At 35.5% G+C, this 16,025-nt stretch overlaps 1 protein-coding gene across 3 annotated transcripts in view; it reads right to left on the bottom strand.

The window, feature by feature from the left end:
* Positions 1 to 201: 201 nt before the first annotated feature.
* LOC113954392 (macrophage mannose receptor 1-like) overlaps positions 202 to 16,025 on the bottom strand; it is a 30,848-nt gene continuing 15,024 nt past the window's right edge. For 2 of the 3 annotated variants that reach the window (XM_027658625.1, XM_027658624.1), the window contains exons 15-30: positions 15,311 to 15,440; positions 13,085 to 13,123; positions 12,815 to 12,978; positions 11,742 to 11,809; positions 11,250 to 11,350; positions 10,451 to 10,593; positions 10,131 to 10,236; positions 9,153 to 9,349; positions 7,581 to 7,683; positions 6,681 to 6,913; positions 5,315 to 5,480; positions 4,141 to 4,293; positions 2,517 to 2,633; positions 2,086 to 2,253; positions 965 to 1,000; positions 202 to 538 (exon numbers count right to left, since the gene is read on the bottom strand). In XM_027658625.1, coding sequence (XP_027514426.1) covers positions 339 to 538; positions 965 to 1,000; positions 2,086 to 2,253; positions 2,517 to 2,633; positions 4,141 to 4,293; positions 5,315 to 5,480; positions 6,681 to 6,913; positions 7,581 to 7,683; positions 9,153 to 9,349; positions 10,131 to 10,236; positions 10,451 to 10,593; positions 11,250 to 11,350; positions 11,742 to 11,809; positions 12,815 to 12,978; positions 13,085 to 13,123; positions 15,311 to 15,440 — 2,124 coding nt within the window. In that variant the 3' untranslated portion in view covers positions 202 to 338. Of the gene's footprint in view, positions 539 to 964; positions 1,001 to 2,085; positions 2,254 to 2,516; positions 2,634 to 3,045; positions 3,143 to 4,140; positions 4,294 to 5,314; positions 5,481 to 6,680; positions 6,914 to 7,580; positions 7,684 to 9,152; positions 9,350 to 10,130; positions 10,237 to 10,450; positions 10,594 to 11,249; positions 11,351 to 11,741; positions 11,810 to 12,814; positions 12,979 to 13,084; positions 13,124 to 15,310; positions 15,441 to 16,025 lie in introns of those variants that run through there. The other variant, XM_027658626.1, reaches the window with a different exon arrangement.

Here is a 16,025-nt window from a genome sequence, read left to right on the forward strand (position 1 = left end):
TTCCCCTGCATGCTAAAAGGAAAGTTTCTACATTGAGTTAAATGAAGTAGTTTTCACATAGTAAGTATGGGTCCAAGTTTTCCTGTAATACCTCTAGAGCCAACTTGTCAGCCATGCCCGTTTATGTAAAAATATATATACACTCCCCAAACTCAACAACTCCCTACCACTTTGGAGGGAATTTTGGAAGGCATATATATGTGTGTGTGTATTTATATAAATCCATGAACTTTGTATTTGAGGAGAGAGGAGACTGAGAGGAGACTAGGAAAACGTGACGATTTCACTGATCCATAGCCTAGTTTTTGTTAATCAGAACATGTGGCCATTTGGTCAGACTACATGCCGGTATGTGCATCTTTTTCTTGAACATACACAGTTCCTTCTGATCCATTCATTCTGGTTGAAACATGTGGCAGGTTTTGTCTTTTCCTCCTCAAGTAGAAATAAATTATACTTCCAACCCCAACTATAAAAAGAGCTAGAAGAACGAACAGCCAAATGACCCCGGTGGGAAGTACTTTCTCTGTTTTCTCTTCTGTAAGGAGATACAATGGAATCAACACCTTTGATCTTAAAAGATTTCAGAATCTACTAATAAATGGGATTTCTTTAACGTGGAAGCAGAAGAAGGCAATATGCCTGTAGATTTGCACTTCAGCCTATGGATTTGGGGTTTTTTTACTAACAAAACCAAACAAAATATAATTAAATCTGATTAAAGCCCAATATTAAAAATATGAATATGAAAGTGAAATAAAGCCCAATATTAAAAATACAAATATAAAAGTAAATAAATGTTTACTTCAGGGTAAGCCCTATTTCCTATACTGAGGCACAGATATAGCATATGGACTTTTTATTTTTAAATTCTCTCAAAACTGATACTGAGAAACTATGTAATTATCTTTTTGGTGTATTTGAGCATCTCCTTATAATTCTACTTAAAATGAAGTATACTTACCTATATTTTCTGTTGACACCTCTGTGCTTTCAGGAGCTTTTGAAAAGAAAGAAAATGTTTATTCTGAATTCTTTAAAAAAAGAGGCATTTCTACCTTCCTAGGTCCCAATGTTTCTGACAACTCCCCCTAAATTCATGTGCTGGTGACAATTACTCTCCCAGAGAGATTGAGCTAAGCATGTGTAAAACTCGAGTAGGATGACTGGCTCTTTGATTCCAAGAGCATCTGGCCTCCTCAGTTGAGATACCCAAAAAAACCCATGAAATTAGAGTCAGATTTTTGTCATATTGAAAAGAGTTTTCAGACATGTTCATTTTTTAGAACTACTGACAGGATCCCTAAAAATTTTAAAGTGTTTCCTGAAAGAAGGTATTGAGTGTTAGAGATGCATCATAAGCATTTTACTTGAGCTGAAAAGTACCTTCCATTGTGGTAGCCCCATCTGTCAGAGACAACCATTCCACGTGGATGTGTTCCTGTGGTAATTACACTTCCTGAACTTAGCAAGTAATGGAAAGGTGAACAGAAATATGAAGTTTAACCAAACAAAATGTCCATTTTCTGAACCACTTTAATTTATTCTCAGCAATCGAACTCATGCATTTTCTTACAGATGATAATTTTCCTATAAGATACTACCATCATTTTATTAAACCTGATTCTATCATACTGTAGATAAAGAGTGCCACAAGAATGTGTGTTATGATATTCCTGTAATCCATCAGATGAGAGGTCAATAAGAAAAGGAATCACCAGTTTCAGGATTTCTACAGGACAGTTTTCATTGCACTTATCAGAACAAGATTTTTTCTGAGAATATATTCAATGAAATTAAACAAAATGTTGTTTTTGAGCTTAGCTTGCTGAAGCATAGGGGTCTGAAGTATTTATGAAGGCTGCATGGGGCTGATGGTACTTTTACAGGACTTATGGGAGATGCAGCCTTCTGAGAAGGCAGTTGGAAGCTGTATGGGGCTTGTCAGTATTTAGGCAGCCACATCCTGCTATTAGAGTCAGTTAGTTTTGCTCACAAACCTAGAATATTTTGCATTTTTTTGTTCTACAATGAAAATACATTATCAGGCATTATTAAGCTTAATGTGTTAGAAATATTACTTACTTTTTGGTTTTTTGCAGATATATCCTTTTTTGAAAGAACAGACATTGGTTTTCCAGAAGCCAGACAATGCACATATTTCTCCACAGTATTTATATCTTTTGTTTGAAGGTTCTCCCATTTCCCAGTTGACAAAATCCATTGCAGATTTGTCTGTCCATACCCACTGGCCTAATATTTAAAATGAGCATATATGTATAAACCACAGGGGTTTAGACAAATAGAATAAGCTGTGATGGAGAAAATGAAAATTTGTAACATGAATAGTTAAATACTTCAGTTACATTTCTAAGGAAATGTGGGCATACTTGGAAATAAACTTTGTACATTTTTTATGTATATGTAATTTCAAGTGCATAAAGTTGATTTCTTTTTAATATAACATATAATTTTGTATGCTATGATAACGTGTGATTCAATATTAAAAATATTACCTCTGTCATTTTTCTTTAGCCCTGTCCAAAAGTTCGGTGATTTTCCATGGAGTATCTTAATGGTGTTTGCCAGAAAGTTTGCTTCAGGATAGTCTTCTACTGATACCAAATCAGCACCTGAAAAAATATTAAGGAATACATCACAATGTCTCATTTTACTACAGCTCAAGTCAATGTACCCATAAAAATATGCAAAAATAAATAAAAGACACCAATTCTTGCATATAATATTCACTAGTCTTGTTGTGGTTATTAAATCTCTTTATTGTATTTTGAGCATGTCTGTATGTTGTATGGATGCAAATCAGTACAAAGACATGGATTTTCTGAAATTTTCTGGATTTTTTTAGTTTTTGGCATTTTAGAGAAGCAAAATTGCTCTCCTGGGATACTTTTTGGCTAGATCTGACCACACTCCAGATTGTGGTGCAAATAGGCTAAAGAGATACATGTGATGTAGTCAGCACCATGCCTCTTGCCACTGCAGCTCTGTCCCCCATCAGTGACTGGACAGCAGTTTTGGCAGTACCTGATGACAGCATCTGCGAGGTTAGGTGGAATGTGTCAGCAGCTGGAGGTTGCAGTCCAGAAGATGTCCAGAAGTTGATTTATAATTGCCATGTGCCCTGGCATTGCAAATACACAAAGCTGTGTTGGGGTCATCAGGAAATTACCACCTTCCTGGCCTGGCCAGGAAGAGGCAGGCAAAAATGTAGGAATCCAGAACATGGAGCAGTGTCCCATTGTGACCTTGCATCCTGGTTATTAGTGTAATATTTACTTTTTGTAGTAGTTATGTCATTTATCTTTCTACAGAACAACTTCAGGAATTATGTTGTAGAGTAAAATGCCTTTGCAAAGCTAAGCTTTCTGTTTACTCATTCATAGGTCAGTGTTTTCAGACATAAGGAAGTGTTTCTAGAAATCCTTTCATTCTCTTACATTTAAAAGGCTATGGCTCAGACATATAGCGCTAATGTATAGAATGTTTCCTATTCTTACTCACTCTGAAATGTGTGTTGCATCACAGTAATTCTCAGAACTGTGGAGCAAAGTGGCTTTTCCTTTCCTTGATCAACATACTGCTCTTCTCTCCATAGGAACAGCATGGAGGCTGTTCCAGAGCAGGAGCTGCATGCCTGGGTGTGTTTTGCTGGTTCATGAAAGCTAAACAGCTCCTCCATCTCATTTGTTGTCCATCCAGTGGGATCCAATTAATAAACTGTGCCCTGGAACTAACAAAGACAACTGTCCTATGACTCTGTGTTTCCTGGTTTACATTGCTTATAGATTCCCTCTTGTTTGGGGAAGGGAAGATCAACCCTGCAGCCAGTGCCTTATTAGATCTGTAAAAGTGTTCATCTCCCTACCTAATTACTGATTGCCATAAAACTAGTAGAAATTTAATATTTTTGAAGTATTCATATTTCACCTTATATTTGAGATAAGAAGTGCTGCTGTCTCTGACAAAGTTTACTTTTATTGTGGAAAAACATGCTTGAAAAATGCAACTAAAGAAGCACTAAATGTGAAGTTTTAAAGTAATTTGAGATTTGCTTAGAATATTATCCATTATTTCCTATGTTTAATTACATCTTCGGTCTTTGTAAGATAAAACACTCACCTAGCCGGGCACATTCCTGATGAGATTGAGACCAGCTTCTTTTCTTGGAGGCCTCAAAGTAGTAGCAGTGACCATGGAAAGGTATCCAAGATTTGTGTCCTCTTGACTCAGGGCATTTTCCAGGAAGTTGTGGGGGCTCAGTAGGGGCCATTACTGATAAGAGATCAGGTAGTTGAAGTCCAACTATTTTATAACGTTTGTTTTTCCCATTATACTAGTAAGACAAAACTAATCAGACTGTTAGGTTTGTAATCATAGAAGAAATGAAACATGTCAAAAAAGAGCTTGAACATGGCTCTGATTTTGTGTTTGAGACAATATTTTGCTTCATATTTATTTATCAAGGTGATTAGGAAGATACACTAGTCTATAAAAAGTATAGATTCTGTGTAATGGTGATTTTTGTAATTACTCTAGTCAATAAAATATGCAGTTGCTTTTCTGGCGTAAATATCTGCCTAAGTAGTTAAAACTGCTGTTTTTTAAAATGTCTTCTGTCATTTCTGTCTCAGTTTTTTGATAGGATCAAAACCATATAGCAGAAATTGTGATTGTGTATGAAAGTCTTGGTATGAAAGTGTTGGTATAACTAAACATGGCTTGCAGGATTTTTTGTTAAAATGCATTCTCAGTATGTTCCATAGTGATTGATATAATAGGAAGATCTGGATGGGTAGATAAATGCAGATGGAGTGAAAATTAAATGTTCTGCCAAATTACATTTTCTTCCTGTGAGTCTTCTGTCATTTCTTTCCCTATTAGGGAACATTCAGCTCTCAAATGAGATTTCAGAATAATAAAGTTAAAAGAGACATTATATATAAAATCTTAGGATTTTTGTCAAATTAAAACAACTTAGAATGTAATTTGGCATGTAATTTTAAATTTGGTAATGATTCAAGATCTTCCGTAATGTTGACAAAATCAAGAATATAACTAAATTGTGAAATCATATTTATACTTATTTCCATATAAATTATAGAAGTTTGTGGTTGGAATGCTCCTCAAGGGGTATTTACTTCATCCTTGTGCTCACAAGTGACATGAAGTTGCTACTCATGTCTTCCTGTATACTAGTATATAAGCCAGGTATTTTTCCAGTGTCCTATTGTACTTAGAACAGTTGATAAATCTATACAACCTCCAGTCAAAACATTTGTATGGAGTTACTTACCATCTGATTTTTTACAGACAGAAAAGAGTTTTTCCTTGCAAGAAGCTGTCTTCCAGGTGCCATCAATGTCTAGGTAGACACATGCTAATGTCTGTTTTGGTTCTCCGCTGGACCACTTGCTGTAAACTAATCTCCATCTGTCAATCCATTGATACTTGCCATTCGTCTGGAAGCAAAATCTATGTGGTAGTTTCAAAGGTTTTTACAGTGACATAGCTACTACACAGGATCCTCAAGAGGACTCTCATGTAACGAGTATGGAATCATATGCTTACTAGTGCCCCCTTTGAGCTTGTAAATAGTAATTGCATAAAATGTACAGTGTCATCCACAGAGCTGAGTGCCCTTGAAAAAGTATGTAACATTATTTTAGAGCATTTTCCAAGCATTGGGAAATGGAAGGGAAAAAAAGAAAGTAGACATGAGAGAAGACATAAAACTAGGAGCCAGATAAGACATGGTGTTGGTATGACCACCCAAATGTCTGCATGGAAAATGGCAGTGTGGGTGGGAGTGTTCTTAAGCAGCGCTGTTGTACTTACCGTGACTGCAATTCATGGTGAAGAGTGTAGCATGTCAAAACACACCTACCCTCCAAATGTTCATCCTCTCCTGTCATACAACTGGTGTAGACATCCCACAAACAGAAAGAATTATTTCTCCATAATATTCTAACTTCTTAATAGGAACAATTACACTCACAAATGGAAGGGTTTTTTTCCACAGTATTCTAACTTCTAATCGGAGCAATTACACCAATTGTATTTTCAAAAATAGAGTCATTGGTCAATATGTACCATATTATATGGCCTCCAGATTCCTTTAACTAATTTTTACCCTATTTCTGTTCACAACTGTATTTTGCTATTGCTACCATCAATAAAAACATTCTAGTAAAATATGAACATAAACACACACGTAAAAAACATTCCTTTTCAGAGCTCAGGTGTGTGACCTGAGATACCTTGGCACTGATCACTGAGGTACATAAATACATGGCAGGAGGGTAGAATGCATGTTGTTCCTGCAAGAGCTTTTAGATAACAATAAACTCAAAATGTAGGTGACTTTACAGTTTATGTTTGAGATACTTCAAATGACTCCAAACAACATACAGCATTGTTAAATACTGGTTTTCAGAAATATTTTCTTGTGCTAAAACTTGTAAGAGTTCTTAGGTCATTAAAATCTCCACTACACAAATCTTATTTGAAGATTTCCAGTGCAAAGAGGAACTATACTGATCTAACATGCTGTTTTCAGCACTACACTGGCAGAAATTCCTATGGGTAACAAGATGAGAGCATAAAGTAAGATCAGGTCTGGTGCCATCTTGACTGCCTGTATGTAATGTACATGTTCTTACCGTGTTGCTGTTGAGGCCAATCCACAGAGGCTCTCCATATTCCTGTGTAAGTAAGAACAACAGTGCCTGGCTATAAGGGTTCAAAATGCTGGCAAGTTCTGAGGCATTGTTATTGCAACTTTTCTGTGCTTCCTCCCAGTTCATTTTGAAACGTGTGACAGAATAGCTAATGCCACTAGAATGGTCAGAAGCAAAGTCCAGCACTGTTGCTGATGACTGAAAGAGTTGAGGATCTGTAGGGAGAAGGGGGAAAAAAGTACCCCAAGAACAGTTTAATCTGGAAGTCACATATTTGAATTGAGCAACTGAATAGCATCTTCATTATTTACAAACCTAGTATAAAATTGCTAATGGAATGGAACACCTTCTTCTTAGCTGTTTATAAGTAAAAGATAACTTTAAAATAACAGTGAACTTTCTGGATGAAAGAAATGTATTTTCAGCATCTGACTTTTGAATCTATAAATGCACAGTATCTTATGTTTTAAGGGCAGATTCACCCCATTAGTCAAAAATAACCTGACTTGCCTGTTTTCAAAATACTCTTTGCAGCTTAGCAGCTTTGTGACAATCAGTTGGATAAGTGTAAAACTTACTAGTTTTGATATTCTATAGATCCTTATTTCTGTAGGTTTTAGCTATTAAAAATAAAATAATTTTCATTTCCTAAATTCTGCTGTGTTTTTTATCATTCCCTTCTCCAAAACATTGCTAAGTAACACTGGGAGGCAGGATGGGCCCTTGGGTTTTACTGATAGTTTCCTTAAAAAAAAAACAACACAAAATGAAACAAAACAAAACCAAAGGAAAACAAACTCAGACTGGCATAAAGCATATTAAACAAGAAAAGTGATTTAATAGTTGTGTTATAAATATCAAGATTAGCAATACAGAACTCACCGCTATTCTTCTGGCATATAAACCCTCTCGAGTTATAACACTCCTCATTGTTCCATTTTCCTGTGTCATCAGCAGGTCCTCTCTTCAGAGAAACACAATCAAACTGTTGGAGAAATGAAAGATATGGGTACATTGATATAAGAAGTTATAAAACAAAGTACTCCCTGAATAGTTTCACTCCTTTTTTTTTTCCTTTGAATTCTGATATTGTAGGGTGTGTGTTACAACTCTAGAAACACCTTTCTTTTATCCTTTTTTGTTCTTTCTGGCAGCCAGCTCCCCCTTTGTACACCCTTGCAAATCTTTGTAATCCTCAGCTCAATCTGCTTGTTCATTTGGTTCTTTTCAAGGAGACATACTTGAAAGGCACTATTATTTTTGAGAACTGTCTGTGACACTTTCTGTCCCAACTAATGAGCGACCATCGATAAGATTTTGAATGAGAATAAAATTGAGGTCATGCTTTGTATTTAATTTGCAAAGCCAGCTTTAAAAAGTGGTCATTCTTGACAAAATCACCTAAAGTACAGTCCTCGGCAGAACTATTGTCATCTAGTTCTTAGCGTTTCTTACCAAGCTGGAACATCAAGTTTATTACAAGCTGCAATCACCTAGTAATCTGCCATGCCGAAATTTTCCATCCATTGAAAAGGATCCTCTGAAGGAGAGATCTGTTAACATCTTGAAGGTGAAGGAGAAAAGCAGGATGTACCTTTATACACTTTTTTTCCTACTTGCTATTTCCTAGGACTGTTATTAGAGCTACAGTGGAGCTATGTATTGTGCAATATCCTTATGTCTTCCAATATACCTTGGCCAGGGGCTACGTGGGCAAGAGCAGCTCATGCAGATTAAGCTGGATGTCTAGAGCTATGATTTTGGGGTTCTTTGAAGGTGTGGATATCAAAATGAAGGGAGGATGGGTAGTGAATGGAATGGCATAGTGTGAAGGGCAAGTTTTGAAAGTAAAATATAGAAATAAATGGAAGAAAGGCAATGTGGGTGTGCAAATCAGTCTATATTGGTATGATTATGTAGAATGCTATTTTATTTACAGCATTCTGTTTGATTTCAGTGCTAGCAGTGGAGAAGGTTTTATTGGTTTAGGGAATTGACATCTATTGGCCCTTAGCAATTCAATTACAATTTTAAATAGGGAAACTGTTAAAAAACATTGAGCTCTTTCCTCTTGCATTCTCTCCTCCTTCCTTCCTAAACATGAAAATGATTCTGTATGTTAAAAATTGTAATGTTGCATTTATATTCTCTGAAAAATGAACAACAGATTACTATGAAAAAGAAAACTTTATTCAATATATCCAATCTTTATTAAATCTGTACATTGCTGCAATTTTGCTGAATACTTTGGCAAAATTACAGTAATGCCATTTTATGCTCTTAGATAGCTAGAATACTCAAACATTGAAACTTCTTATCGCTAGTCCCATTGTAAAGATAGGTGAACAACTTGCAGAGAAGGCTGGGTAATGTCCGCAGTGAAGTGAGCTGTTTACTTGAAGTGCTATTGCTCCTCAGATTTAAACTTCATGGTAAACAGTAAGTGATCTTTACCTGTTGCAGATGGTGGCCATCTTCTGGACGTAGAGTGTCAAACATAACGGGTTCTACAAGTTTTGGGGAATCTGGAGCCCAGTTTGTGTATGAGACAGCACTTCCATCAGCCCAAACAAAGTTGAGTTCACTGAGTAGGTCATTCAAGCCAATCCAAGGATCATTTGAAACATCCTTCAAATGGTAAGTGAGAAAAGCTAGAGAAAAGCCAATAGAAATGAAAATTAATGTGTCATGCCATCAGTCAGACCTAAACTCATAAACAAATACTTAACTATTTTGTTCATTAAAGTCTTGTAAAAAAAAATTTTAATTAGCATGTGATCAGAATTTTACCTGAGTTCATTATTTCAAGATTATACCAAGCCTTTGCCCGTGAAAAGTCTCAGAGTGTATTTGGAACTACAACAAGATCGGAGAGAGGAAAGAGACAAAACACCTGTCTGACCACCATGATATCTGATGAGTTCACTTATTTCAACATTCAGGATGAACCGCTTGAGTGATGGGAATGTGCAGCTGTATACAGCTGCAAATGGAAGCTGGAGAACACAGGCAAAGTGAAAATGTGCTTTTCTCTGACATTCTACTGAATTAAGTTGCAGAATTTAGGCAGAGGTATAGTAGTATATCCCTTTCTGTTTCTGGGAGAAACAGACCATGCATTCTGTTTCTTTCTCTGTGTCTAAAGCTACAAATGCTAGATCTGGATTTTTAATTTTATGTTAATTCATACCTATAAATAATGTAAGGCAGTTTGCATGGAACAGGAAGAAGCAATCCTTAGCATCACTAGCATGCCCTAAACAGATTGTTCCAGTTCTAAAAATATTTCATGCCATGGCCATATAACCAATGCTGAGTCGGCATACTATAGAATATATACATTTACATACTGACTCTTTCCTTCTTTGTAGGAAATCTCCACTGCATGCAGTGTAAAGACTGTCTATTACTTAAAGTGCTGTTGCACTGTACCTTGTACTTGTTCATTATGTATGCTTGCCAGGTTTCCTCCAAGGCTCATACAAGTTCTTCTTGCAGTAATCCAGTAATCATAGGAAGAACCAAAAAATTTGTAACACTAGGGGGAAAAAAAGTATAGACTATTAGAGTAACAGCAGAAGGAATTTTATGTTTGAAATGTAAAACTGCCATTTTGCAATAATTAGGCAAGTGGTTAATTTTTTAATACAACTGTCAAAAGATGGATGTCCGAGAGACAAAAAGCCTCTTGTATATCTTTAAGTACCTTCCTAAGGATTAATATAATTGTGCTTAGACAAAAGTTACCATACCTGATTTTTAAATAACAGCCAATCTGCAGGACATCCTCCAGGAGGTGAAGGTACCTCTGAAGGAAGTATTGCACTTATAAAACTTCTCTGCCTCTCACAGATATAGCCATTGGGGAAGCCACAACTGACATCATTCCACAAGCCTGAAATCAATTGAAATGTAGGTAATAAGACAGTAAATAAGACTGAAATTTGTGGGTAAGTGAACAGGCTTCTGTGGTTGTAAGTTCAAAAGAAATTTGCCTGGGAATATGGGTTTACATGTGGCTCCACTCTGGTTCCCAACATCATTGCTTGCAGGGGGACTTTGATCCTGCTGTGACCAGGGGAGAAGTGGCCATATGAGATGACTGATAGGGCAACTCTGTGATCTCTGAGTAGAATCCACCCAAACAGCTTTATTGCACTGAAAGATGCAAGTGTAAATAACACTTTATTGGTGAAAACACTGTAAAATGTGAAACTCACTTTATGTTCTGTTCCTTTGCTAACTATTATCTAATTATTTATTTAAAAAATTGCAGGTGATTTGAATAGAACATATTTTTGTGCATTTGAAAAATCAGTGATTGAATTGTCCCTGCATTCCTCATTAAAATCAATATCTTATATTCCACTTTAATGGCTAATATTGCCATTTACCTGAAGAAACCTCAGATAAAATGAGTATACTTTATTATGCATATTTCTCCAAAGTGCTGGGAAAGAATGGGTGAAAATTGACAAGACATTTTTAACAAACAGAGGAAGAGCAGTGCCCATAAAATAACTTTAAAACAAACAGAGTTGTGTAACTCACCATCCTTTTTATTTAAGACCACACAATTTTCCTGAGCTCCTGCAAAGTTCGGCTCACCCTGTGCCCAAGCTGCATAGTGCACTGGGCTTCCATCCAACCAACTGAAAAACAGTAGTGGTTACTCAGACAGTGTTCATGGAACAGTTGAGAAAAATCTGCCTTAACATGCTAAAAATATGTTTAAAAAGTTACATCTGAGTCTGTCTGTAAGTGGAGATTCCATTAGGATCAAAAGACCTTAGGTAATGAAATCCCTGCATATCAAGTCAAATACCAAAATACCTTTATTTTTGAAATCTATGTATTCGTAGTGTACCTATTGCCTACAAAAATTCCATTTAAAACAGTGTTAGTACAATGTAGTTGAACGAAGGGAGAGCACACATTTCAACATGCATTTAACTCCATTGCAGTGGTTCCTTCAGAAGGAGCTCTGGAAGTACAATACTTCTACAACCACCTTTTATGAATCTTGATGTGTTATTTGCCTACCTGAACTGCTGATCAGCATTCTGAATTAATCCTATGAGATACGAATCCAGTTTGCCATTTTTTAGGATCTAAACACAAAAACATACTTTTTAGTCAGTGTTTTCTAATATTTATTAGTAATCTAAAAGGAAAAGTGTGAATTTTATGTTATGGAAGAAAAGAGATGAATACTCATTGTTTAAATGATCATGCACAGTCATCTGAGGTACCACACAGCACATACTTTTGCTTTATTATTTTTATTGATGCTTTCCCAATTTTGGCTGCATTACTGGTATGACCAAAGCTTTCAAAGTTCTGTTCTCAATTTAAAAAGGAAATGTCACAGAAGATTTGAGGAAAAAAATTTATTATAAAATTTTTTGTACTTTCATGTACTCAAGCAGCTATGTAATTCTTATGTCTCAAGCTGTCTGTCCTCTCCTCCTTTTATATCTTTTCTCACATAATAAAAACAAGCTGTGAAATAGACAGGAGTTTGTGTGGCTGCTTTGGTATTAGCAAACCAAACAGGATTATGGCAGAGGTTTGAGGCACCATGCAGGCTTTTAAGCTGTTAGCATGCCCCTGCCGTGCTTTGGCCATGTTGTGGAAAACTAATTCATGAAGGCCCTAGTTCACCAGTCTAACCTGGAACAGGTTAAATCTTTCTTCTAAAAGTCGTTTTGGAGAACTAATATGACCATCAAAGCTAGACTGGCAGTTGCCTCACATTTACATACAACACTGTATTCTGGAAGATGATATTCAGATGAGAGGTAACCACCCTGTCGAAGGGAGTTTTCTGAGTATGCATCTAATCTGTGTGTTCATTGCTCCTTATATTTTGGTCACGAGTAGAACTCCATTCAGATTAGAATGTACAAGAATATACCAACCCTAGTAAATGGTAAACATTCTTTTGTATGTTTTTTGTTAAAGTGAAGATCCATTTTGTAGAATAAATATTTTTTCATAGAATATTTAAATCTATTCCTAATAAAATGTAGTAATACTATGCAAGAAGCACTGTACTTCACAAGCAGAGGGTATATAGGCTATATAGTATATAAGATAGCCAAATTTCCTCTTACATATTTCCACAAAAATTTTCTTTCATTATTATTTCCAACAGTAGCAAGATCTCCATGATTGTTTTTGCAGAATGTTCTGGCTTTCTCCATAGAAATCTTTTCTGGGCTGAAAAAATATTGTTTGTCTCCTTTTATAATCCAGCCATCTTCTGTGACTTCATATGCTGCAACACAGAAGAGGAATGTCTGTATTCTTCATAGTTCTTATGCAAAGTTGCTGTTATTAAATGATACCACCCTTTAGATAAGTGAAAATAAACAGAAGCTTACTGGCAGAAGGACCCAGAGGTTCTGGTTTCAAGGGTGTCCCTGTAATGAAATGGGGGGGAAAAAATGAAGATGTAAAACGTTTACCAATCATTGAGCCAATATAAGTGTTCAATCAATGGAAATTATCTCAGTGTCTCTTATTTTTTCATATTTTACATATTCAATGCAGAATATATTTATATAGTATATTTGGTGCAGAAAAAATAGTGGATATTCAGGGAATAAAAGATGCATTACAGGCCTACATCTCTGTCTTGATAGATTTTTGGTAAGTGCATCTTGTACATCCTGAATGCTGCCTAAATTAGATGGCTGAAATTAGTCTAAAACAATACTTGTTTCTGAAAGAAAATTAAATAGTGAAAATACTTCAATGTTGGTATAATTTGAACAATTCTTTATGGACATTACCTTGTATTTGAACAAGAAATTCCAATACTAAACAAAGTTTTGCTTCAAACTATTTTACATCTTAATACTATTTATTTATTTGTGAAACTTTTTTTCTGTGTAGCTGCTTTGAGAAGATTCATACTTGACTGAAAATCCACCAGCTTTTGAAAAATAAAACAAAGGAAAAATTGCCACTTGCATGGAGTGTGATATTGGAGCAATGTTTCTTTAAACATGCAAGGCCAAGAGCTATAAAAATGTAAAGCTAATGTCACCTTTATAATCTCAAAACCAGGTTGAATGAGACTTTAAACAACCTGGTCATAGGTAGAGGGTTGGAACTAGATGATCTTTAAGGTCCCTTACAACTCAAATCATTCTGTGATTCTATGTTTCTTCCCCCCCCCCGAATTCATCATAATGTTTGTATTGCTGTGTAATTACATCAAATTAAGTGTGTGACACACGTGCTTGGGTGAAAAAGAAAGTTAAGTCAACTTTTAAAAATAATTTCTTGTGTGATTGGTGACAGTATTTAAAACAAAAAACCCAATATTTCTGTTCTGGAAGTATGAAGCATTATGTCTATTTCAGCATCTTTCAGCATGCCATTAGGCACTGCTGACTAATGATGGTAATTTCATCAGGCTATAATTTCTCCCATTCATACACTAATAATAATTAACAGTATACAGCTATGATTGACATTTATGCTAATGATTTTTAGTTATGATGATCATGCAGGTGAAAACTTACAAAGGAACTTACCAGGAAAAGTATCTTTACAACATCTCTTTGAGATAGAGGTCTACGACTATTACTTTTTAAGTATGAGAAGCAGAGACTATGTGCCTTGGTTAGAATAAGATTGTTTTGAATAATTCACCAGCACAGAAATTATGTTATTTGGAAAATATCACTTGAAACATTAACCATTACTGCTTTTGTCAAGGAGCCCAGGGAGCCACCAAAGCAACACTGCTGTTAGTCTGGGAACTAAAATATGTAGCTAAACACATGGTTATGATTTATTCCTCTCTATTTCACTGAATATTTTTCCCAACAGTAGTTTAATTTGGGAAAAAAACTACAGAAGTATAAACAGAGAAGATGTCACTACTTATATGAGAGGAAGATGTGAATCTGTCTACTGTCTTCAAGTATATGAATTTTTAAGTTTTCATTACCTTTTTTTTATTACAGCAGGCCTGTTACAGGAGTGTCTCTAAGTGTCATCTTACAAAAAGATTCTATGATGCTGTAATCTTGTTTAAATTAGAGTAGGTGACTAATGTGTTGTTGTCACATTTGAGCAGAGGAGTGAAGTTTCATTTCACAAAGGATATGGAAGTTTAAACTAGTGTTTCTTTTTTTTTCAAATTGTTATCTTCTCTTTCTCTCTTTTTGTCCCTTTATCCCCCCCCCCCCCCCCCCAACTTGGATATCCCCTACAGGTAAAAGTTCCAAGAAATATGCAGTTTCATATCAGTCAGAACTTATGTTTTGACAAAAATCTGCTTTTGTGCAGAGCAGTGGATTTTACAAGGTAAGCTCTTCTTTCAACTTATTTTCTATGTTTACATAATTACATAAAGAAATATAATTTCAGTAAAGTGTATCATGGATTTTTTTCAAAATAAAACAAAAAAATTTATCATTAACAGATTAAATGTTGTATTCTGAAAGTAATTATATATCTTGATCTATTTTTCTGTATGCAAAATTCCTGTGAAATCAACCAGGTTTTTTACCAGTATGTAATTTGCAGAGCTTCCTGTTTTAATTCAGCTTAAATTTCTTCCTAAAGTGAATTTAGGGTAAAAAGTAACCTACCTTTCTTTATTTCACAAATCCAGTTATGACTGTATTCACAGTGCTCCATAATCCATGAAGGGTCTTCCGTGATCGCTCCACAGTTTTCAAATACAGTATTGTAAAAATAATCCTTTGTTTTATAATTCACCTACAGAGGAAACACAGCTTTAGTTTTTATTCTTATCATACAGCAGAAAAAAGTTGCACTCTGTAAGGAATGAGAAGTGGTGCCAAAGTTTGAAACCACTTCTTTCTTTCCTCTTCTGTCTGTGCAGCCAATGTGGGCTATTAAAGCAATTACAGACACTACACAAGAGAAAAGAAATGCTCTGAGTTTATGCAGCATTTAACAGACTGTAGCAGTCTCATGAAAACTGGAATCAAATGAGATTATAAATAAAAAGCAGGGGAAAGGAACATGGCAATATATCACCAGTGACTATTAAAAGTTAGGAGAGACCTTTCTCATGTATTTGTGACTTGGATAATCATCTCCGTAGCCAAATGTAGTCCTCTGTTGTAATAATCAGTGTTGTGATGGTATAACCTCAGGGCTTATTGGCCTTTTCTTGTTTGTTTGTTTGTGGTTTTTTCTCCAATCCAGTGTGAAGAATAATGATTTAGAGTTACCCAGTTGCAAGGTAGGCATTTTTTGAAATTCGTATGCAGCTTAAGTACACTGGTCATGGAAACAGCTCCAGCAGCAAAAAAGTCAGAACAGAAAGAAACTAGA

The sequence above is a fragment of the Corapipo altera genome, unplaced genomic scaffold (genome assembly GCF_003945725.1).
Source record: "Corapipo altera isolate COAL_440 unplaced genomic scaffold, ASM394572v1 63, whole genome shotgun sequence".
Lineage (NCBI taxonomy): Eukaryota > Metazoa > Chordata > Aves > Passeriformes > Pipridae > Corapipo > Corapipo altera.